The sequence below is a fragment of the Lissotriton vulgaris genome, chromosome 10, assembly GCF_964263255.1.
Source record: "Lissotriton vulgaris chromosome 10, aLisVul1.2, whole genome shotgun sequence".
In the NCBI taxonomy this organism is placed as follows: domain Eukaryota; kingdom Metazoa; phylum Chordata; class Amphibia; order Caudata; family Salamandridae; genus Lissotriton; species Lissotriton vulgaris.
This window is the reverse complement of record NC_141698.1, coordinates 770,713,452-770,738,684: the sequence shown is the minus strand read 5'-3', so window position 1 is coordinate 770,738,684 and position 25,233 is coordinate 770,713,452. Positions and strand designations below refer to the sequence as shown.

The 25,233-nt window shown below is 50.3% G+C and overlaps 1 protein-coding gene across 2 annotated transcripts in view; it reads right to left on the bottom strand.

The window, feature by feature from the left end:
• PALS2 (protein associated with LIN7 2, MAGUK p55 family member) overlaps window positions 1-25,233 on the bottom strand; it is a 985,569-nt gene that overhangs the window by 114,111 nt on the left and 846,225 nt on the right. For both annotated transcript variants that reach the window (XM_086941681.1, XM_086941682.1), the window contains exon 11: window positions 8,183-8,385. In XM_086941681.1, coding sequence (XP_086797807.1) covers window positions 8,183-8,385 — 203 coding nt within the window. The remainder of the gene's footprint in view (window positions 1-8,182; window positions 8,386-25,233) is intronic.

Here is a 25,233-nt window from a genome sequence, read left to right as displayed (position 1 = left end):
CTAGGCTCCGGTGAGATAAGCAAGGCTATATAATAGCGTACAAGTACCCCACATGGAGTATGTATACACCGTACAACGGGGGACACGTCTTAGGGCAAAAAGCCAGCTCAAAAAGAATGCAGCAACGAACCGAACCCATCAACAGAGTTCCAGGCCGTAATGACGATACCGAGCTGAACTACCGGCAGAAAGCTACAAGCGGAGGACACAGCAACCTGTGAAATATGGCCACAGAAGGCCAACAGGCAACTGAAAGCAAAATGCTTCCATGAGATGCTTATAAAAGGGTAAAAACCCTTGACTGCATAAAAAGAAGACGTAAGGCTCACTGCTCATGTTAAACAGAGTGCATCTAAAGGCTCACTGCCTATGTTAAACACAGACCACATCTAACGGATGCGAAAATGAAAAGGTACCACAAAAGACAGGCCTAAAAGGACCTAAGTGGGAGGATGAAAGCCCGCCAGCAGCCGGTGAACCATTGTGGTCATTGTTCTAAATATATCACTATATGGTATGTGAAGATGGCTTACAAGGTACTGGTTTTAAATGTGGTAGGGCCAGACAACAGCACCTCTTACATTTGAGAAAATGTCTACTAGGCATATTACTAAAAATCAATAGTGCTTACAAAAGGTTGGGAATGACAGGGGAGTGGAGCCTTGCTTGGTATGATTTGTGTGTTGTAGGAATGTAGCAGTGCATAGAACGTTTGTTCCTTAGGCTGATGTAGAGACCAGAGGGGTAGGGAAGGATAAGATAAACTATGAGCTTTATGACAGAGTGAAAAGCATAAAGGTTATGAGGTTGTTAGACTGCCAGTTTTGAGCTTACAGTAAGTAGGCCGACCCATTTGGAGACGTAGAATAATAATGTAGTCCTCCCGTTTTTCCAATAAGTATTAAATAACAGCAGACAGTAGTTAAAAAGTACTGAACTATTATGTGAACACTAGAGGCAGTCAAGATGCTGTCTCCAAACTCCACTAAACATCTCTTCTGGTCTGTCAATGGACCAAGTATGATCTGGCCATTAGGGATTGTAACTGTGCTGGAAGGAGGTAAGGCTACAAGACCTGCTCAAGGACTCTCTTGACTAGAAAGGGATTCTCTTGAATAGAGAGTTAACAGTGTGCACGTTTTGCTATTTAAAACTACCTACCATTCTGGTGCCTTACATCTCATTAAGTGAGAAGGAATATATGCCAAATGTTGACAGCAATTCCCTGAGAGGGAAGCTCAAGGCATTGGGTGAGGAAGAAATGCGTTACTTACCTGTAACTGCAGTTATCCAGTATTAGTGTCTTTCATAGATTCACATGCCTGAATCATTCCCCGTCGTCGAGACGGGAGCCTCCGGTATATAAAAAAGTAATGTCCTAAGACATACATAAAGAGAATAGGTCTAAGGGTCTCACCTTAGTAACCTATCTAGGTCCTTATGCAGGAAGGACCAAATAGAGTAGGCTCCAGGGTCCCACCTTGGTAGCCTATCTGTGTCCTTTTGTAAAAAAGGACCAAAGTAAAAGGAACAACCAATCAGCTACTACCTCCCTCTAGAACCTTCCTGTGAGGAGCCTCAGTCTCTCAGATTTTCGTACGCACCAAGTTGGTTAGGTGTAAACCTGTTAGAGAGAGGTGAGTCCTTCCAGGGGAGGCGGGAGGGTGCATGTGAATCTATGAAAGACACTAATACTGGATAACTGCAGTTACAGGTAAGTAACGCATTTCTTATCCAGTATTTGGGTGTCTTTCATAGATTCACATGCCTGAATCAGAGTAGCAAGCAATACAATATGCACATCCTGTGTTGATACAGAAAATATACGTCTGCAAATAAGGAACATTTATGACTGTAAAAAACAACAGCATACAATGACATGCAGAATCTAGTAATAAAGAAATGTGCATACCAGTCCAGGATGGTGGGAAGTAGGAGGGCTCACCTCACTGGAATAGATGGCGAAGCACCGCTCTGCCCACTGCTGCGTCTTTCGTCAGCTCAGCATCCAAGCAGTAGTGCCTGGTGAAGGTATGCGGGGACTTCCAGGTCGCCGCTCTACAGATGTCCAGGAGTGGCACTCCAGCAAACAGTGCCGCAGACGTAGACATGGCTCTGGTGGAGTGGGCTTTGGCCCGTGAGCCCAGAGGTCGTCCTGCCTTCTCGTGGCAGAGAGTTATAGCTGAAGAGATCCATCTAGATATACTTTGTTTTGTTAGGGGCATGCCCTTTCTAGGTCTGCTGAATGCGACAAAGAGTTGGGATGACTTCCTGAATTGTCTTGTTCTGTCAAGATAGAATTTGAGGCATCTCTGAAGATCTAAAGAGTGCAATGATCTCTCAGCCGAAGTAGATGGGTTCGGAAAGAACGATTTATGAACCACGGGCTCATTTAAATGGAAGTCCGATGGGACTTTGGGTATGAATCGTGGGTTAGTACGCAGGATGACTCTGTCCTCTTTGAATTGTAAGAAAGGGTCCTGGATGGAGAGGGCTTGCAATTCGCCTACCCTTCTGGCCGAGGTTAGCGCCAGTAGGAGGGCTGTCTTCCACGACAGGAATTTGATATCCGATTTGTGGATAGGCTCAAAGGGGTGCTTCATCAACTGGTGAAGAACTACGTTGAGTTGCCATGTTGGAGGGACAGGTTTTGGTCTAGGGAAGGACCTAAAAAGGCCCTTTAGGAATTGTTTGATGAGCCTGTCCGCCCACAGGGAAGGGCCCCTAGAAGTTCGAGTGAACCTAGAAATTGCTGCCAGGTGGACCTTGATGGACGCATGGGCAAGTCCTGAGTGCGCCAGGTGTAGGAGGTATGGCAGGAGTTGTTGGGGGGTGACATGGAAAGGATGTAGACCTTCCTTCTCACACCAGATGCAGAAGCGTTTCCATTTGAGAGTATAAGTCTTTTTTGTGCTATCAGCTCTAGCGTTGGCCAGGACATCTCTGCACTCTTACGGTATGTTCAGATGACTGAACTCGCGGTATTCAGGAGCCAGGCTGACAATTTCAGAGGGCCCAGGTTCGGGTGGAGAACCTGCCCGTGAGACATCGTGAGCAGGGTCGGGTGACTGTGTAGGCGAAGAGGTGGATGGACCGATAGACGATGGAGCTCCGTGTACCAGTGCTGCCTCGGCCAGGATGGGGCGATGAGGATCAGGGTGCAGGGCTCCGATTTCATTTTCCTGATCACCCTGGGTATCAGTGGGAATGGCGGAAAGGCGTAAGCAAACACGTTCTGCCAAGCTATGGAAAATGCATTCCCTAGTGTTCCTGGTTGGGGAAGCCTGCTTGCGAAGCTTGGGCATTTGGCGTTCTCCCTGGTGGCGAAGAGGTCTATCTGTGGCGTTCCCCACTTCGCGAAGATGTAGTCCATTGCACCCGCGTCTAACTCCCATTCGTGGGATAGGGACTGTTCTCTGCTCAGGGCGTCCGCCAGGACGTTGTCTTTGCCCGGAACGTATTCGGCTTGGAGTGTGATGCCATGTTGGAGAAGCCAGTTCCAAACTCTCTGAGATTCTCGAGAGAGAGAGAGAGAGCGCGTCCCTCCCTGTTTGTTCAGGTAGTGCATCGTCGTGGTGTTGTCCGTCCTGACTAGCACTGGGGAGTTTCGGATGCGCGGGAGGAACGATTGGAGCGCCAGGAAGACTGCCCGTAGCTCCAGAATGTTGATGTGGAGTTTGGATTCCTGTGGCGTCCATTTTCCGTTGGTCTGTAGTTCTTGCAGGACTGCACCCCAGCCCTCCAAGGATGCGTCCGTGGTGATGATATGTGGTTGCGCCGGAAGCAGGAACGGCAGTCCTTGCGACAGGTGTTTGGCTGATCTCCACCATTGTAGATTGTTGATCATAGGTTGGGTGACTCGTATGCGGTCCTCGAAGGATCCCGCAGCTTGTGTCCACTGTTTTGACAGTTCTTCCTGCAGGGGGCGCATTTTTAGGCGGCAGTGCGGGATAAGCAGGATGCATGACGACATCGTGCCGAGGAGCGACTTGAAGATACGGACGGTCAGAGTCTTTTTGGATGCCACTGACCTGGCCAAGGAGATGAGTTTCGACTTTCTCTCCTGTGATGGAAAGGCTTTTGTGCATTCCGTGTCCAGGGTCGCTCCAAGAAAAGTGATGACTTGGGTTGGTGTTAGAGATGACTTTTCCTTGTTGAGGGTTAAGCCTAGGCGGCGGAAAAGCTGCAGACAGGCGCTGGAAGATGCGGCTGCGGCTTCTCTCGACGGAGCCTTTACCAGCCAGTAGTCCAGGTAAGGGAAGACCTGGTGTCCCTGCTGGCGAAGAAAGGCTGCGACAGGAGAAAGGCATTTCCTAAAGATCCGTTGGGTAGATTTGAGGCCGAAGGGGAGGACGCGGAATTGGTAGTGTACCCCTGCGACTGCAAACCTTAGGAACTTCCTGTGTCCCTTGAGGATGGGGATGTGGTAATAGGCGTCCTGTAGGTCTAGAGATGTCATATAGTCGCCTTTTTCCAGAAGTCCCAGGATCTCTTGTAGCGTGACCATCCGGAACGACTGTTTCTTTAAAAACACATTGAGAGCTCTCAAGTCGAGGATCGGTCGCCATTTCTTCCCCTTTTTGTGGATTAGGAAGAAGTGGGAATAGAATCCCTCCCCCTTCTGGGCGTGTGGGACTTTTTCTATTGCGCCCTTCTGAAGCATGGAAGCTAGTTCCTGGAGAAGCAGCCGTAGGTGTCTGTGAGGGCGCTTGACGGGTGGTGTCTGTGGGGGATTTGAGAGGAATTCCAGAGAATGGCCGAATTGAAGAAGTTGTAGAACCCACCGGTCCGTTGTTATTTGCCGCCAATTTTGAAGGTAAAAAGAAAGTTTTCCTCCAAGTCGCAAAGAATGTGATGGTGGAGGGGCTGGCCAATTGGTAGAGTCATTGGCGATTGCCTGCGGGTCTCTTCTGTCCTTTTCCTCTGTAGGACGATTTGTTGAAGGAGGACTGACGTCCCGACTGATTTTGGCGCTGTTGAAACTGCGTCTTGCCCTGTGAGTATGAGTAAGAGGACTTATTTTGGTAAGAGCCCCTATAGGAGGATTGTCCTCTTCCCCTGTTGGTACGAAAGGACTGATTGCGAGATTGCAGAGTGCCTAGGGCTCTGGCTGTGTCGGTGTCCTTCTTGATTGCGGTGAGGGCTTTGTCAATCTTCTCGCCGAAAAGATGATCGCCATCATAAGGCATATCAAGAATTTTGGTTTGGACCTCCTGTCTGAAAGAGGTGGCCTTAAGCCAGCCTTGGCGTCTTAGGACAGCGGCGCCCGCCAGCTGTCTGAAGCCAGTCATGCCCACGTCAATGGCGCAGTCGATCAGTTCTGAAGCCAAAGTTTGACCCTCGAGGAGGAGCGAGTGTGCCTCCGCTTTTAGATCTTCTGGTAGGTCAGCAAGGTAGGGCGCGATGTCTGCCCAGAGTTGACGGTTGTAACGTCCGAGAAGGGCAATGGAATTGGCGATCTTCACCGTCGTCGCAGAAGTAGTGGAAAAACGTTTCCCAACTGCATCCAACTTCCTGCCTTCTTTATCTGGTGGTGTCGATAAAGGTGATGCAGGGTTGCGCGAGTTCTTCTGCGCCGCCTGGGTGACCACAGAGTCCGCCTTGGGGTGACCCGTAAGGCATGCTGGAGCCGACGACGTAGCTCTATATTTTTTGTCCAGTCTGGGTACAATTACCTGCAGGGAAGCTGGAGACTGTATAAGTTGTTTGCCCTGTTTTAGTAGATAATCAATGATCGGGATCGATCTTGTAGTTTTCTTAGTTGGTTCCTTAAAATCATAGAGGAAACAGTCAGTTTCCTGAGTTTCCATGGACATATGGAACCTTTTGGCTGCCCTTTCCATGAGGTTATGGAAACCTCCAATATCTGCTGGCGTAGACTCAGAGGATTGTGGCTCCGGAGAGGCTGGAGAGTGAGTGACGTAGTCTTGGTCTGCATCCACGTCCGTATCGTCATCTCGGACTTCCCCTTCTTCATGTTCCCTTCCCTCATCCTCGGACGAGATGGGGTCTTGTGCTGGGTCCTGTGTCCTAGGAAGAACCAGTGGAGGGGGCTTATGTCTTGGCACCTGCGCAGGAACGGTCACAGCTGGCTGCGGAGTTGGTGGAACAACAGGAGTGGCTTTTTGAGGAAATCGCTCTTTGTAGTCCTGAATGAGGAAGCGCAAGTCTGAAACTAAGGAGGCTGGCAAGCACACCATTGGAGTCACCTGAGTGTGAACTTGGGTAGATACAGCTGGAGGAACAGGTTCTTCAACCTCTTGCTCTTCGTCCGTGCTTTGGCACTTGACAATCGGGTCTGATGGGCTAGTGGCCTGGGTAAACATTTCCTCCTCCGTTTCTTGGTCCTGCAAGAAGCAGGATGGCGTCAGCTGCTGAACCTTACTAGGCGATGTCATTTCCGGTGTAATCGGTATTTTGGAGATTCGGATGGTAACATGGGATGTTTCAGCGTCCATCGCATGTGATAGGAGCTCAGACTCCTTCCAGGCACCAGTCGCCGTCGATACCTGTGACGACAGCTTCGTTAAGGAGCTCTCCGTCATTGGTTGAAGTTTGGTCTTCGTCGACGGTGGGTCCGTCGACGACGCTCTCGTCGACGGTGCCTTTGGTAACATTTCCACTGTCGATTGCTTCGTCGTCGGCGCCGTCGTCGACGGGGTGCCCTTCGTCGACGGAGTGCCCTTCGTCGACGGCTTCGTCGACGGTGTGACCTTCGTCGATGGTGTCGTCGTCGATGTCCTCGTCGACGGTGTCCGTCGACGGCGTGCTCCTAGTTAACGACGGAGCGGAGGATGAAAGCGGTCTTCCTGTCGACGATGAGTGAGTTAGTGTTGTCGACGAGGAGGACCCCGACGATGCCATCGTCGTCGATACTGTCGTCGTCGATGTAGAGACGGTTTTTAGCGATGAGGTGGTCGCCGATTGCGCCGTCGTCATAGTAAGCAGTGGTTGCTTCCTGGGGACAGGAAGGTCCTTGCTAGACACGGTAGGCTTGCCCTCTGAAGACCTTTTGGACTTCTTAGGAGGGGTGTCTGAGGGGCCAGGCGAGGAAGCCCTAGGCCTCTTCAGGGAAAACTGTGAGGCGCCAGACATGCTCTCACCTTCAGAAATCAGGTCGCCTTCCGGTTTCTCCTTAAGCCTGTTTAGCCAAATTAGAAGTCTCCCTTCCCGGTCTTTCTGGGTCTTGTGGGAGAATTTACGGCAAATCCTGCAGTCTATGGACTGGTGGTGAGGATAGAGACAGTATAGGCATGTCTCATGTTCGTCGTCCACGTGAAGCCTCAGTTTGCCACAGGAGGCACAGGGACGAAAAAGTGCTCTCTTCTTGCTATCAGCCATAGCAGGAAAGTCGAAAAAACTGTAAAGTTGGATGAAAATCCGATATTCCTGAGGAGAACTCAGGTGGAGACTCCCTAGCACAACGTGCGGTAGAAAATCTGAGAGACTGAGGCTCCTCACAGGAAGGTTCTAGAGGGAGGTAGTAGCTGATTGGTTGTTCCTTTTACTTTGGTCCTTTTTTACAAAAGGACACAGATAGGCTACCAAGGTGGGACCCTGGAGCCTACTCTATTTGGTCCTTCCTGCATAAGGACCTAGATAGGTTACTAAGGTGAGACCCTTAGACCTATTCTCTTTATGTATGTCTTAGGACATTACTTTTTTATATACCGGAGGCTCCCGTCTCGACGACGGGGAATGATTCAGGCATGTGAATCTATGAAAGACACCCAAATACTGGATAAAGGGACAATATGTAGGGCAAGTACAAATTACCACAATAATGTGTGGGGGCAAAATAAAGGTGAGAAAGTACCAATATACACCCTTTGCAGTATATACTTGGCTACCATTATCAGTGTCTGAAATCTCCTTGTGTCAGGAGATTGAACCAGGTACTGACAGAGGCCAAAGATGGGAATCTGGGCTAATCAAGGCAGTGGCAGCTAGAGAAGCTAAACGGGTCAGTGGTGGTAGTACCAGTGCCAATTACTACTTTAATGGCGAAGTGTACAATTAAGATGAAAACTATGAGAAAACCGAGTGGTAAAATATTGGTGATATTTAGGGTTTTAATTCAATAGTAAATTTATTTTAAGTTCTTGAGATTAACAGTATGCATTACTTTTTATTGAGAGATTAGCAAGTGTTACCAATTCATGATGATCCCCACAAACCATACCTGAGGATTCACATCCAAAATACATGTCCTTCCAGTGTGAATAACTTCATGGATGGAGTCAATTTTGGTACCATAAAGATTGCCTTCATACTCTCCATGTTCTAAATATCTGCCATTTTTAATATCAGTCTCCATTTCAGATCGTGAAACAAATTTGTATGCCTGCCCGTCTTTTTCATCTTCTCGTGGCTTTCGTGATGTAACTAGATAAAATGTACATATAAAAAAGAAATTTAATATGAAATGTTGCTGAAAAAAACTGACAATATGTTATACCAACATAGGAAGCAAGTATTTCTTGTTGAATCACATCTACTTATTTCAGAGCTGAATCATTAAAACAGATTAGTTCACATATAAAATAAGCATCACCACCACTAATGTAAAAAAAAAAAAACACATGCAAGCATACACACACACACACACACGAGGAGAGAAAATGTTAGTGAGTAAAAGGACTGTTTTGTTAACTACCAAGCAAATACATTGCTTGTTACCCTCTAAAGTGTCACAGCCATCAACTGGGTATAGTGCATGTTTAATTTCATAGCTTACTAAGTACTACTTTGCTGACTGTAAGTTCCACTATGCAGTGTCAATTGTGTGAGCGGCAGAGCTATAAAGCAATAGTTTGCTAAGGAAATCATTGAAGATGCTTGTTTTACAAATTAGCAAAACGTCCTGTATGGGAATCTCATTAAATAAGAACAAGTTCCTTACCTGCAATCCCTCAAAACTGGCATCTTTCACCAATTAATTTTCTTGAATTATTCCCAATCAGCCTGAGAGTCATTGGTAGTCAATGCTGACATAGCAGCATGCAAGTATACTCAAACTACTAGTTATAACCTAGCCACCTTATTATGTGCCCCAAAAGGATATGCATTGAGCTCAACCCTGAGCTCAAAAACTCACCCGGAGTATATAATGCCACAGTCTCATGAAAGTGGAGAAGGTCGCATTGCATGTAAACCTATGAAATACACCAATGTAGGACAACTTATACTTAAAGTTAAGTAGCTTTCTCTTCAAGAGATTCACCTGTGTGAACTGTGAAGAACAAAGCAGTACATGAGAAAACAAGGGGGGGCTTTGGCGGTGCGGATGGAGGATGAGAATCACCTTAAGTGAGCAGGTTTCAAAGCACTGCCTGTCCAATTTTCGACTGTGCTCTGCTGTGTCTCTGGTAACTGAGCCCTGACCCTTTGACAATTGAACACTGAATACTAGCCAGCAGTAATGCAGGATACAATTTATTTTGCTAAACACTCCTTTAGCAAAGGTTTGTGCATGGTTGCCTGACCAAAAGCCACGAAAAGATGGTTAGATTGGCTGAAGTATTTAGTCTTTTGCAGGTAGAATTTTAAACATCTTTTGATGTAACAACTTCTCAGTTACAGTAGCCAGATGCTGAAAAAGTGGAACTTCAAAGCCTAGCCCAATTTTAGACCTCAATGAATTTGTTCTAGAACATCAGAGAATTAGGCTAATATAGTTTAAAGCAAGAGAGCGATATCATTATGAATCCAATGTTTCACACAAGTATGTAAACAATAGTCGCAAATATTTCATTTCTCAGCTCTAATTTTCATTTATCTAGGAATTTGTATTTCTGACCAATGTTTCTTTGAAGCCCCGTTTCCTATACGTCGAGCATATAGCAAATAACGCCACACCTCAATTTACCAAATGTACTACTGTTTGAGAAATATTGAGACTATTTCAATCTAAGTAAATAAAATGGCAATATTACATCTGTATTGCATTCAGCAACAACTGGGCACACATTCGGTTAAAGTATAGCTTGTGGTGAATTCTTCCTTAAGTTGAACAATCTCTGCATTGCATTTGCTGGACATTGTTGGTCCTGCAGTGCCATGACACAAGCACTGCATTCATATTTACTGCAGCGGATTTGCTTGAAAACGTACTTCTCAACGGCTCACCGGACAAGTCAATGAACTGTAATCCGCCACATGCTGACTAAACCTAGCGCAAAAGTTACTTACCTTCGGTAAAGATATATCTGTAAGAAACAGCAGTTATTATTAGATTCCTTACCTTAGAATATCCCCAGGCGTCAGAATGGATCCGGAAAATTTTGCGTTGCAGTACCACTGCGTATCGGTAGGCGTTGTCTGCGGCTCCGCGTCAGTCATCGGCGTCGTTGGCGCCGGGATGACGTTTGAGTACTTAACGACGCTGCCCTCGCGTACTGACGTCAGTTCTTATACATAGCTTTTCCGCGCCAGAAACGAAGAGCCATGATAAAAACCAACACTGGTGCTATGAAACTAGGGGATGACCTTAACCCTAGATATCGGTTCGCAGAACAGGGGGGATGAGTGGGGCGGTAAGGAATCCAATACTAACTACTGTTTCTTACAGATGTATCGTTACCGAAGGTAATTAACTTGTGCATCTGAAAGAAAAAGGTTAGTATTAGACTCCTTACCTTAGAATAGATACCCCAGCAATACCAACCCCAGTGGTGGGTCTGCGAACCAATGATCACACCAGAAAGTCCTGGAGAACGGAATGGCCAAAGAAGCCATCTCTCCGTACTTGGCTGTCCAGGCAGTAGTGTCTTGCAAACGTGTGCAGCGAGGCCCACGTAGCTGCCCGACAGATGTCCTGCAAGGGGACTCCCCGACCCAGGGCAGTAGTAGCCGACGTGGCCCGAGTGGAATGGACCCTCAGCCCAAAGAGTAGCATACCTTGATGCACAACACGACCCACAGAGAGATGGTCTGCTTGTGCACCGTCCGACCCTTCTTAGCGCCCATGTAACCAACAAAGAGTTGGTCATCCACCCGGAACTGGCGTGTGCGATGCAAATAGAATGAGAGCGCACGTTTTGGGTCCAGACGGTGGGGCCTCTCCCTCTTTCGAGGGATGCGGAGGCGGAAAGAAGGTGGGCAAGGTGATGGACTGCCCGATGTGGAAGGCTGTGACTACCTTGGGCAGGAAAGAGAGTCGCGTCCGCAACACAACTTTGTCCGGATGGACAGAAAGGAAAGGAGGTTTAGAGGAAAGAGCCTGGAGCTCACTCACTCTCCTGGCAGAGGTGATGGCAACCAGGAATGCAGCCTTGAGAGTAAGGAGACGAAGAGGACAGTTATGAAGTGGCTCGAAAGGAGCCCACATCAGCTAAGTCAGAACAAGGTTCAAGTCCCACTGAGGCATCACGAAAGGAACAGGAGGAAACATATGAGTGATGCCCTTCAAAAACCTATTTACAACTGGGGACTTGAACAAAGAGGGCTGATCAGGGAGCCTTAAGAAGACGGAAATGGCAGAGAGGTAGCCCTTGATAGTGCCCAGAGCAGAGCCCTGCTGGGCAAGAGAAAGAAGTAAGAGGAAAACCTCTGAAAGAGGGGCAGAAAGGGGATCCACAGCCTTTACTGTGCACCATGCCACAAATTTGTTCCACCTGCAGACGTATATCGAATTTGTGGAGGGACGCCTGGCTGACAGAATCACATTACAGACTTCAGGAGGCAAGTCAAATGGCCTCAACTGCCGCCGCTTAATCTCCACGCATGTAAGTGGAGACTGGACAGGTTCGGGTGGAGCACCGTCCCCTGCGGCTGCGACAGAAGGTCCTCCTGAAGAGGCAGATGAATGGGGGATCGACAGACATGCTGAGTAGCTCGGGATACCAGTATCTTCGTGCCCAGTCCGGAGCCACAAGGATAACTTGGGCCCGGTCGCGTCTGATCTTCAGCACTCTGGGCAGAAGAGGTATAGGCGGAAAGGCGTACAACAGAACGCAGCTCCACTCGCGACGAAAAGCGTCTCCGAGCGAGTGCCGCCTTGTAAATTCCAACGCGCAGAACTGATGACATTGCGCGTTCTCTTCTGTGGCGAATAGATCTAACCAAGGCTCTCCCCACTGCTGAAAGAGGCCTTGCGCCACGTCAGAGTTCAGACGCCATTCGTGATCCATCATGCACCGACGGCTGAATTTGTCCGCCCTGGCGTTCAGGGAACCTGCCAGGTGTTGAACCACCAGGGTCCAGCCCTGATGTTCCAGCCACTGCCCGAGGCGCAGAGCCTCCTGGCATAGGGTCCAGGACCCCACCCCGCCCTGTTTGTTGCAGTACCACATGGCGGTGATGTTGTCCATGAACACCTGCACTACACTCCCCTGGACAGAGGGGGGGGGGAATGCCTTCAGTACAAGCCGGATCGCCCGCAGCTCCAGAAGGTTGATGTGGAGCCGGGACTCCGCCGGAGACCAGAGGCCTCTGATCTTCACCTCTCCCATGTGGCCCACCCCAGCCCTGGAGGGAGGCGTCCGTCACAACTACGTACTCCGATTGGGTCAGTGGCAGATCCCTCTCCCTACCCCAATCGCGGTACGTGAGCCACCACTGCAACTGTCTTGCAGTGGCCTCCGTGATCAAGACATGATCGGACAAGTTGCCCTGATGCTGGGCCCACTCAAACTCCAGCTCCCACTGCAGAGCCCGCATCCGCCACCTGGCGTGATGCACCAGAAGGATGCACAAGGCCATCAGCCCCAGAAGCCGCAGCGTCAACCTGACAAAGACTCGGAATAACGGCTGAAAGATCGGAATCAGAGCCAGAATATCCTGAACCCGCTGTTCGAGAGGATAAACCCGAAACTGCGCCTAGTCTAGTACCGCTCCGACGAAGAGGAGCTTCCGAGAGGGGCACAGGTGTGACTTCAGCACGTTGATGGAAAACCCCATATGGTGTAGGAGGTCCGCCGTTGCCTGGAGGTGGCGGACGACTGTCTGAGGTGAGCCCGCCTTTAACAACCAGTCGTTGAGGAAGGGGAAGACTGAAAACCCGAACCTGCGCAGATGAGCTGCGACCACCGCCATCACTTACGTGAACACCGGTGGGGCGCTGGTAAGGCCGAAGGGGAGCACGGTAAACTGAATGTGCTTGTGACCTACCGTGAACCGCAGGTAGCGCCGGTGGGCCGGCAGGACGGGGATGTGGAAATAAGCGTCCTGCAAGTCCAACGCTACATCCAGTCTCCTGGGTCCAGGGCAGCTAAGACCTGAGCTAATGTCAGCATTTTGAACTTCTCCTTCCGGAGGAAGCAGTTGACGTTCCGTAGGTCCAAGATAGGACGCAGGCCCCTTTGCCCTTCTTGGGTACCTGAAAGTAGTGGGAGTAACAACCACACCCTACTTCCGGCCCAGGAATGCGCTCGATGGCCCCCTTGGCCAAGAGGGCCGTAACTTCCTCTTGCAGAAGTGATCCCCCGACACGCGGTGGTATTACGGCGGCATGGCTGGAGGGGTCGCCTCGAAGGGGAGGAAGTATCCCCTTCGGACGATTTGCAGCACCCACATGTCCGACGTGACAGTGCGCCAGTGGAAGTGGTGATGGCGAACCCTGCCCCCCACTGGCGTCACATGGGCCTGAAAGCACGGACTAGGAGGGTTTTGAGGCGGATGCTGCAGGGGAAGGTGTGGACTGGCCTCGCCGTTGTGCCCGACCGCCGCCACAGCGGTTTCTACGGCCACCACCACGCTGTGAATTAGTCTGCGGTGCATGGCTGGCAGCACGTGTGGGAGCGCCCCTTCCTTGGCCACGAAAGGAGGAAAAGGCACCAGTTTGCTGGCATGGGGCCCAGAGGCCCAAGGACTTGCCAGCAGCCGTGGAGTCCTTAAAACACTCAAGCGCATGGTCTGCCTTGTCGTCAAAGAGGCGACGGCCATCAAACGGCATGTCCAGAAGGGTGGCCTGGACATCAGCCGAAAAGTTGGCGGTCCTCAACCAGGCGTGGGGTCGAACCGCCACCGTCGTTGCCATAGTCTGTGTGCCGCATCTCGACCCTTCGCAAGGGCTTGGGCGAGTTTAGTCGGCCTCCTCCGGACATTGTGGCAGCACATCCGCGACCGTGTCCCACAGAGTGTGGGTGTACCGGCCCAAGAGGCATGCGGTATTGACTGACCACAGTCCCAAACTCAGGGACGAGAACACCTTCTTACCGAATTGCTCGTACCTCTTGGATTCCCTATCAGGCGGAGCCGTTGGGAATGCGGTCTGGGAAGTAGAGGCCTGGATAACCAGGCTCTCGTGGTGGGTGGGTGGACAGGAAGCAAGGGTCGCCTGGAGCTGGGTGGTAGCGTCTGGCCACGTTCCTATCTACAAGCTGACCTGTAGCGGGCTTGGACCAAGTGCCCAAAAGAACGTCACACAAGGCCTCATTAAACGGCAGCAGAGGCTCAGCAGACCTTGCCTGCGGTTTAAGGACCTCAGTGAGGAGGTTAGTCCTCACGGCCGCGACGGGGAGCTCTAGGCCCAATGCCTTGGCCGCACGCGTCAACACTACACTGTAGGCAGCCCCCTGCTCCGTAGCCACGGTTGGAGGGGAGACAAAACCAGTGTCTGGCGAAGTGTTCAGTCCACTGGCATCCCCAAACTCACATGTCCAGTCCTGTTGAGACTGGCACTCCTGTGCCAGAGGGTCCACAGACCCCTCCTAATCTCTCTAGTCACCCATCACCTGAAATTCAAGTTCAAAGGATGAGGCCAGTTCGTGGAGGTAAAAGTCTCCATACGACGTCGAGAGCGGCGTCGCTCCGGCGCCGGAACCGAATCAAGGGCAGGATCGGGGATGGCGTCGCCAGGGGCGACACCCTAGGGGCCAGCATCGGTAAGGTAGTTAGGTCGACCGGCGACGACCCGGAATCGGATCCAGTGAGGGCCTGCGGCGCCAGGGCCGAAGCACCCGACGGCGACTGAGCCAAAGCACCTGACCCGCTAGGCCCCCCAGCCGGGACTGCTGGGCCCGGAGGCACCACGGAGCCCGGCGGAGGAGGGAGAGACCTCATGGCCATGACGTACCGCTCGATCTCCTCTGGCGTCGCATTGTGCCCAGGGACCGGAAGGTATGGGGCAGGTTGCGACGCCCGCGACTCCGTCGGAGCCGCGTGGGTGTTGTCACCCGAACCCCCGGCCGCGTTGCGCGAGTGTTGGGGTGGGTCGGAAGAACGATGACGCCTTTCCGACCTCTCATGCCTCTTACCTGAGGACCTTGATACCGAAGACCGATGCCCACTCTCGGAACTATTGGTGTTCAGACCCCGCGACCGGTCCCTCAACCTCCTGTGGGACCGGACCTTGAACGGCGCGGGGCCGACTGCCGGAGCTCAAGCCGCTTGCAGGACCGCTCCCGCCTAGCCTTAGACATCAGGGCCGAGTAATCGGAGCAGGTTCGGTCGTCGTGGTCGAGGCCTAGACACTGAAGACACCGGCGATGGGGGTCGGTAACCGACATCAGTCGGCTGCACTTGGAGCAGGGTTTGAACCCCGGCATTCCTACCGGAACCGTAGGAGTCTAACGACTCGAGAAAAACAGATCAAAAGATCCAAAAAGTTTAGTCAAAAAGTGACTAAGGGGTAGAGCTTCTTCGGATCTGCGCTAGCTGGTGCGGAAAAAAGAATAACTGACGTTAGCGCATGAGGGCGGCATCTAAGTACTCCGGCGACGTCATTCCGGCGCTAACGACGCCGACGGTGGACGCGGAGCCGCGGACGACGCCTACCGAGGCGCAGGGGTAATGCTACGCAAAAGTTTCCAGATCCAGTCCGACGCCTGGGGATATTCTAAGGTAAGGAATCTATCACTAACGTGTCTCTTTCAGATCGTACTACCATTCAGCCTCCCAGAGGGGATAGTTCAAATAATCCCAATGGCAACATCAAAGGAAGTTTGGGGAGTTCTTTTCCACAGACGGTACCAGAACAGCCCGGGGTGGTAGAGGACCATTCTGATGTGCAAACAGTACTCCAGGTGGACGGACAGCTAAGGAGTATCCTTTCTTCTCAACTAAAACAGGGAAAAGGCTGGAGGGCTACCTCCACAATTGTGAAAAGATTACAAGATGACCTGGATTGCAAACAGAGTGGGTTTTTCAGACAGAGTTCTAAGGAACCCTAGAGCAAAGAAGGAGACTCCACTGCTTGTTCTCATAGACAGAACAAACCCTGATAGACCAGGAAATATAGACACTCATAACCAAAGATCTATTTAGCAAACTGGGCTACACCAAGGGGTTACGTCAGCACCTTTTCCTCATAAACAACAAGCACTGACATAGCCAATAGGTTTCACCTTTGGAAACATAAGTGTTTAGCCAGAGCTATTGGCTTTGCCAATGTCTTTAAGATATGCCTTAAGACAGTGTGGCTGCTGTGCAGCATGTTGAAAAGTTATAATTAAACATTGCTTTAAGTACTTTAATTACCTTGTATATAACCAAGAGGACATTATGTACAAATGTACGACCCTACTAAATAAATTATGAAAATTAAATAGGTCTTCTAGTTGTTTTGTCCTTTCAATGCTGGCAACTTCTTCCTACCTGTTCTAATGCTAGTTTATTATACCTTTTTATTGTTTGGGGGGAGGGGTGGGGGGTTACATAAACAGCGGGAGGGTGGAGGTTGGGAAATACTACCTGAATTACCACAGCAGAAGTGGACGGACACTAGAGGAGAATCAACAACTGCCAGATTCTGAAGTGATACTTAGTGAACCTGAGGTCGTGGTGTGCTGGTACAGAGGTGATCCTGAATGGTACTCAGGCGGTACCGAGTGATGCTGAGGTAGTGGTGTGCTGGTGCGGAGGCGATACTGAGTGATACTCTGTAATCCTGAGTGATGCTCAGGTAGTAGGTGCCAGGCTGAGGTGATGCTGCGCCGATGTGCTGGTGCTGCGCTGCTGCTGATGGTGGTGCACTGGTACGGTGGTGCTGTGCTGATGCTGAGTTGGAGCTGTGCTGATGTAGTGCGGAGCTGGTGCTTAGGTGGTGCTGCACCACATATGGGTTGGAGCTTCACTGGAGGTGGTGCACTGATGAGGAGGTGCTGTGCTGAGATGGTGCTGTGCTGATGCTCAGGTGGTGCTGCACTGGTGCTGCGTTGGTGTGGAGTTGGTGCTTCACTGGTGGTGGTGCACTGATGAGGAGGAGGTTCTGTGCTGAAATGGTGCTGTGTTGTGCTGAAGTGGTGCTCCGCTGCTGCTATGCCAGTGAGGAGGTAGTGCTGCTAAGTTATGCTTAGGTGGTGGTGTGTTTGTGCGTGGCTGGTGCCCAGGTGGTGCTGAGTGATACTGAGGTGGTGCTGTGATTATGCTGCGCTAATGCTGAAGTGGTGCTGCATTGGTGCCGAGCTGCTGCAAGGGGGTGCTGTGTTGGTAATGACGTGCTGCTGCACGGATGCTGTGGTTGCGCTGGTGGTGATGAACTGTTGCGAGATGGTGTCTGCTGTGGTGGTGTAGAGGAGATGCTGCACTGGTGCTGAGTGATGATGTGGTGGCGCTGAGTGATGCTGTGCGGGTGCTGCGCAGCTGCAGAGGGAGGGGTGCAGCGCAGATGCTGAGGGAGGGGTGTTGCACAGATGCTGAGGGAGGGGTGCTGCACAGATGCTGAGGTTTGCTGATCTGGCAGTGAGGTGGTACTGAGCTGAGGCAGTGCTGCGCTGGTGCTGAGTGATGCTGAAGTGGTGTTGTGCTGGTGTTGTGGGGCTCAGGTGCTGCCGAGTGATGCTCAGGTGGTGCTGAGGTTGTATCACACTGTCTACTTGCAGGATATATTATGTAACTTCACATTACATGACATGTTTGGAGAGCACAAGGAGGCATCCTTTGATATTGGTTTTATTTCACCAGTGATTAAAACCTAAAAGAAAGCATCAAAAGTTGAAAGTACCCAAATTAAAGCTGCATCCATTTTCATAAAACTGACCAAACATACAAACCAATCAAGCTGTCAAAAGCACAATGTAAATAGGTTGATATACTGTCGGATGTCCTTTTAAACAACACTTCTATTAAGTAAATCATTTGAGGTTTGCACATTTGAGCTAATGAAACCAAAAACGTACTAGGATGAAAAACAACATAGCCTCCGGCTGAAAACCAAAGACAGTGGAAAACAAGATAAGGACAAAAAACAAGCCCAGGTAAAAGAAAAATGAGTGTGCCGAAATGGATATATAATACCGATAGTGAAGTGATCCATGTAACAGGGCCAGTCTCCTGGGCATGACCAAAAAAGCAAAAGGGGGGACAAATATAAACAATTCACCAACAAAAAAACCAAGTGATTTTGAACGGCACACAGAGGAACGAATGAAAATTGATGGCCGTGCTGAAAGCCCATACAGTAGATACAGCATGTCTTGAGAGACAGTGCATACATTGCCTAGGCGAGGCCTAAAAACAGGACAAGGGTTACAGACCTCGCAGTGGATCTAACATGGAAAGTGGGCCTCCTAGCGTCCTCAATCCAGGCCATCTTCTTGGATCAATGTATTATCAGGCCTTCCAGAGACTAAAGGCCTTCCACCTCCGGAGGGGCCTCACTTAGAAGACTTTTACCCTGATGAGAGATGCAATGGAGGTAGGACCCTATCGCGGTCTGGAATTGCAGTGCAATCTTTGGATCAGCTTTGCATTTAGTGATAGAATCCGATGAAAGCCATTTGGGTTATAGAGCCCGATGTGGAGATAGCTACCAGAGAACTGTGGTCTCGACTAGAACCGAGGCTCCACATCAACGGTCTAAAACTTATAGCAGGTTCTTTTGCAGTAAAGTACATGACGAGGATTAAAGTTTTCTGTTAAATATCGTCATACTGGTCCATAATGAATTGCTGAGGACACCAGGTAGAAGGTCCAGGCAGATTTGGTCAAGGAGCACTCGCAGTTCTGAGAATTTCAGTTATGGCAGAATAAATCGCAAAGAGATTCAACAGGAGGGACTACAGTGCCTGCAAACTGGACATTTCATTATTCCATCTGATCACAGACAAGTTGGGTCAGTGTCAAATAGATCACTTTGCATCGAGATTAGATCACCAACTTCCTCAATTTTTCTGTTGGATACAGGGCCCATAACGGAAGCTATAGATATGTTCCTCCAAGATTAGGGACAGACAGGACAGACAGTAAAGTACAAGTTACTTTTAACGCCTTATTTGGTAGAGGCCATCTAACAGCAGATTCTTTACCTTAGACTTATCCACAGGCGTCACACTGGATTCAGATTTTGTTTTTTGTGAGCAGTACACCTGCACGACAGATGGCGGCTTTATGCTGATTGTGGCATCAGTGGCGCATTAAGTGATGTGCGCAGGGCAAAATAGTCGCCACTGCAGCACACTGACAGTTTCTTTTTGCGACTTTCCACGGCAGAAGCGAGAAGTCATGAAAAACAGACTACTCATGTGGAAAACTAGGGCCCTAAAAGAGGACAGCACTGTCCCTAGAAATCCATTTGCAGAGCGGGGAGAATGGGTGGGTCGTATGGAATCTGCAGGTAGATTGAGTGTCTACCAGATAAGGCATTACTGAAGGTAAGTAACTTGCTCATTTGATATGGACTACTAGCCACAGACTCCTTAGCTTATAATAGATACCCAAGCAATAGCTCCCCAGAGGTAGATGTACAAAACTATTTAATACCAAAAAGTCCTGCAGGACCAAACAGGCAAAGTGCCTGTCCTGACAAATCTGACTGTTCATGCAATAGAGTTATGTGAACATGTGCAGAGAAGCCCACATTACTGCCTGGCAGGATCCAGGACAGGGACTCCTCATGCTAACACAGTGGTCACAGCTTTGGCTCTGCTGGAATGAACAAGCAAGCCCTCAGAGGGTTGCATCTTGTCCAATGTGTGGCAGATTTTAAAGCAGAGCACGATCCATAGCGAGATGGTGCCCTTCTGCACGGCTTTTCCCTTCTTCGCTCTGACATACCCCACTAAAAGTCAGTCGTCCACCTGGAAATCTCGTGCGGTTCAAGGTAGAGCGACAATGCACTTTTTGGGTGCAGTTGCTAAAGTCACTCCTCCTCTTTAGAGGGTTGTGGAGGAGTGTAAAAAGTAGACAGGTTGATGGACTGGCCTACATGAAAAGGAGTGACAACTTTCGGCAGAAAGGAAGCTCTAGTCTGTAGAACCAGCTTGGCTGGGTAGATGTTTAAATATGGAGGCTTGGGTGATAAAACCTGAAGCTCACTAACCCTCTGGGAAGATGTTATTGCCACTAGGAAGGCTGTCTTGAGGGCAAGGAGCCTTAGAGAACATTTGTGCAAGGGCTCAAATCGAACCCACATCAGGAACGTCGGGACAAGATTAAGGTCCCACTGATATATGAAGAAGGGAGAAGTAGGAAACATGTTTTAAACCTTTCAAGAACCTTTGTATAATAGAGGATTTGAAGAGGGGTGGCTGCTCATCCAACTGCAGAAAGGCTGACACAGAAGGAAGGTAGTTCTTCCAGGTGCCCAGAGCAGAGCCCTGCTGGGCACGGGAAAGAACAGAGAAGAACCTGAGAAAGGGGAACAGGAAGGGACTTAACCTGCTCTTCTGCACACCATGATACAAACGTGCCCCAACAGAAGGTGTATACCGTTTTGGTGGAGGTATGCTTGGCTGCCAGAATAACATTGCAGACTTTGGGACTAAGGTAAAAACCTGTCAACTGTTGCCGCTCAATGGCCACGCAAGAAGGCGGAGCATTGATAAGTTCGGGTGGAGAACCCTCCCCTGCTGCTGAGACAGAAGATCCTCCCAAAGGGGCAGCCTGATCAGGGGAACCGATGGCCATGCTCAACAGCTTAGGATCCAAGGTTTATTGGGCCTGGTTTATCCTTATCTTCTTGAAAACTCTGAGCAGGTGTGGTATGGATGGAAAGACACACAGGAGGCCTGAGCTCCACTTGAGACTAAATGCCTCTCCGAGCGAGAGCTGCCTAGGTAATTTCAGCAGTAGAACTGCTGACATTGCGCATTCTCTGCAGTGGTGATCAGATCTAACCAAGGCTGAATGAGACCTTGCATCCCCTCCAGATGCCATTTGTGATCCGCTAGGCATCTTCGGCTGAGTTCATCCGCCCTGGCTTTCAGAGAGCCCGCCAGGTGTTGAACCACCAGGGAAATACCATGACGTTCCAGAAAGGACCAGAGACGCTAAGCCTCTTCACAAAGGGTCTCCAATCCAATACTGCTGTTTTTGTTGCATTCCCACATGGTGGTGGTGTTGTTGTATGTGAACACCTGCACTAGCCTGTCCTTGATGGAAGGTAGAAAAGCTTTTAATACCAGTCGGATCACCTGTAGCTTCAGAAGGTGGATGTGAAGTCCGGATTCCGCTGTAGACCAGAGACCTCTGATTTCCACCTCTACCAGAAAGCTGACCCATCTCAGAAGTGACACATCTGTCATCACTGTTAGATGTGGTTGGAAAAGGTAGAGGGCTCTGCTGTTGTACTTTAACTACTACTGCAGATCTTTTGCAGTTCCCTCCGATATCTGGACCATGTCAGAAATACCCTGATGCTGCGCCCACTGGAACTTCAGGTCCTACTGCAGAGCCTGCGTATGCCAGCGGGCATATGCCACAAGCAGGATGCAGGAGGCCATGAGGCCCGGCAGCCTTAAAATCAGTCTTGTTGAAATCCAGGATAAAGAGTGAAACAACTGTATCATAGCCTGGATATCCTGGAACCGCCTTTCAGCAAGTTAAGCCTGAAACTGCCCCATGTCCAATCGGATCTCCCAGAGTGCCAGTAGGTTGATATAGAGTCCGGATTCCGCCAAAGAACAAAGGCCCTTGCCTCCACTTCTCTGAATGGCCGCCCCATCCCTGGAGTGACAGATCCGTCATCACGGTCAGATCTGGTTAGGAAAGGGAGAGGGGTCTGCTGCTGACCCAATCGCGGTTTGTTATCCACCACTGTGGCTCACTGGTTAGAGGAGGCAGACCTGGAAGCAGAGGTCAGCCCGGGACCAGGGTTCAAATCCCGGCTCGGCGGGGTCTTGAGTCCTAAAAAATGTCCATGGACTCGACAATTCTCACTCCGGTGCCTACTCGATTAATGGGTTCACACTCTGCGACTCTGGGCAATAGCTTGCTTAATCTCCACAACGGCCCCTCGCGGCGGGATGCCTGGCTTTCACCTTGCGGATACCCTGCCGGGGTTATCTCACAGGGGAATACCAGGACGGGTTCCCTAAGCAAGCGCTTAGAAACCGCTTGGTGATTTGCGCTATAAAAATTCATGTACATTTACATTTACCACTGCAGATCTTTTGCCGTTCCCTCCGAGGTCTGGTCATGACGGAGAGATTCCTCTGATGCTGCGCCCACTGGAACTTCAAGTCCCACTGCCGAGCCTACATATGCCAGTGGATGTGTGTAACAAGCAGTGTGCCGTTTGTGCGGAGGGTCAGCCTTACGAGCGACACTTCCTGCCTGGTCCTGCACCACTTCCGCCCTGCCTCTCCACTGTGCAGGTCATCGGTCTAGTGGCTGCAGTATCTTTTTCTTTATCTTGCTTCCTGCTCAACCCCGCGGTCAGACAACTGTGGCAGACTACTGCGGTGGGCAGGCTACATGCGCGTTCCTACGCTGCTCATTTCTTTTAATTTACACAACCCAGCTGACTAAGAGCTGTGTTGCGCACTCTGTGTGTGTTTTTAATAATTTTAAGCTGAATAACAGTAACGCGCCAGCATTTTGATTCTTTGCACTTTGGTAACTGATTACCAGCTTACCTCCTTCATTTCGCTCTCGACCCCGGTCCGCCCCGGCATTGTGCCGTTTGTGCGGAGGGTCAGCCTTACGAGCGACACTTCCTGCCTGGTCCTGCACCACTTCCGCCCTGCCTCTCCACCGTGCAGGTCAGCGGTCTAGTGGCTGCAGTATCTTTTTCTTTATCTTGCTTCCTGCTCAACCCCGCGGTCAGACAACTGTGGCAGACTACTGCGGTGGGCAGGCTACATGCACGTTCCTACGCTGCTCATTTCTTTTAATTTACACAACCCAGCTGACTAAGAGCTGTGTTGCGCACTCTGTGTGTGTTTTTAATAATTTTAAGCTGAATAACAGTAACGCGCCAGCATTTTGATTCTTTGCACTTTGGTAACGGATTACCAGCTTACCTCCTTCATTTCGCTCTCGACCCTGGTCCGCCCCGGCAGTGTGCCGTTTGTGCGGAGGGTCAGCCTTACGAGCGACACCTCCTGCCTGGTCCTGCACCACTTCCGCCCTGCCTCTTCACTGTGCAGGTCAGCGGTCTAGTGGCTCACGGCAAGACGGCATAAATGAAGACCTGGAGTAAGCGCAGCGGGAGCGCCGACTTCGTGCCGAAGTCGCGCATAAGTCAAGCCCGTCTGCGCCCGTCCGCGGCCGACCGGGGCTAGGGGCACGTTATTCTGCCCATTGTATCACCTATACCCCCTCCCAACTCCGCAGCTTCCAGGGCACTTGGCCTTTATCCGCCTCTGCTCGCACTCGCATATCTTCTCTTGGTCTGTCCCCTGCCCCTCCTTCTCCCACTCCCCTTCATCTCCCTGGTGGAGATGCTAGCCCAGGAACATCTAGAACCCTCTCGGCCTACTACCTTAACACCCGGTCAGCAGTGGCCCATTCGCACGAACTGTCGGTACTGCTGGATCTCCACGCACCAGATCTTCTCTTCTTAACAGAGACCTGGTTTAGTGATGACTCCCTCCCCGTCCTATTGGCCACCCTCCCAGCCCCATATTATGCTCTACGAGCGGACCGCTCTGCTGGTAGGGCAGGGGTCGGCGTAGCGGTCATTACCCGAGCTGACCTCCCCTTTCAACTTCTATCTCTGCCAGATATTGCCACTACGGAGTACCTGGCTATTCGCACCACTTCTATCACCCCCCTCTCACTTGTGTTCTTACTTACCGTCCCCCTCAATCACCCTTATTGTTCCTCTCCGATTTTCAGGAGGTACTGGCCACGATTACGGTCAATAACTCCTCTATTTTACTACTGGGAGATTTTAACTTCTGGCCTTCAGACCCCCGCAGAATGTCCGTCCTCAAGAGAGTTTTCAGACACCCTTCAATCTCTTAATTTTGTGTCCCATGTCCACTCTCCCACCCATGTCAAAGGACATATCTTAGACCAGATCTGGTCCCTGAATTGTCCGGTAGACTCCCTATCCATCTCACCCTGCACTTGGTCTGACCATCATTTGATTTCATTTACCCTTCCCATCAACCCCACTGTTAAGCCCCCACTTCCCAAGAATGTCTAGGTCCGTGCATGGAGCCGAGTGGATCCTGACAATCTATCCGCCTTACTAACCTCTTCCTCCCCCTCCTTAAAAGGTCTATCCACTCTCTCTCAGGCCACTGCTATTGAGCAATGTCTTTCTTCAGGTTGTGACTCCATGGCCCCACTGAAGCGGGTCACTTCTAAGCGGGAGAAGGATGCCAACTTATGGTTCAACGAGGATCTCAAGATTACCAAACTAACGGTGCGCCGAACCGAGCGTGCCTGGAGGAGGAACTACTGTCCCTTACTCCGATCTGAGTTTATTAATATTCTGGCTCAATATAAAAAGGCTATCTTGGCTGCCAAAACAGCTTACTTTTCCTCAAAGATTCTTGCAGCTGAGAATCAACCGAGGGAAATTTTCTCGATTGTGCATAATCTGGCATTCTCCGACAGGACATCTCTGAAGCCCACCCCCTCCCAGGAACTTTGTCACTCCTTAAATAATTACTTAATTGAGAAGATTGCTATTATCAAAGCCAACATTCCCCCACCTCCCCCTACTTTTGTTGACCCTCAGTGTCCTCCCCCTAAGGGACAACTCGATGCCCTCCCTCCCTTGACCAAGGAATCTCTGACTTCGATAATTCCCCTTGTCAAATCTGGTTCCCCATTAGACTCTTGCCCTGCGCACATCCTCCGCCATGTTTTTACTACTTGTCCAGACCCCCCTCTCCACTTCCTTAACAGTTCTCTTTCTCAGGGGGTTGTAACCAATTCACTGAAAACAGCAGTCATTGTTCCCATCCTAAAGAAGCCTGGCGCTGACCCCTCGGTCCCCGCCAATTATCGCCCCATCTCCCTCCTGCCATTTCTGGCCAAAGTGCTTGAACGTCATGTCACCTGTTCTTTGAGCTCTTTTGTGGAGGAGTATGGGGTCCTGGCCCCTCGCCAGGCCGGTTTCCGCCCCGCACACTCTACGGAGTCCGTAGTACTCTTGGTCCTTGACAACCTCAGGGA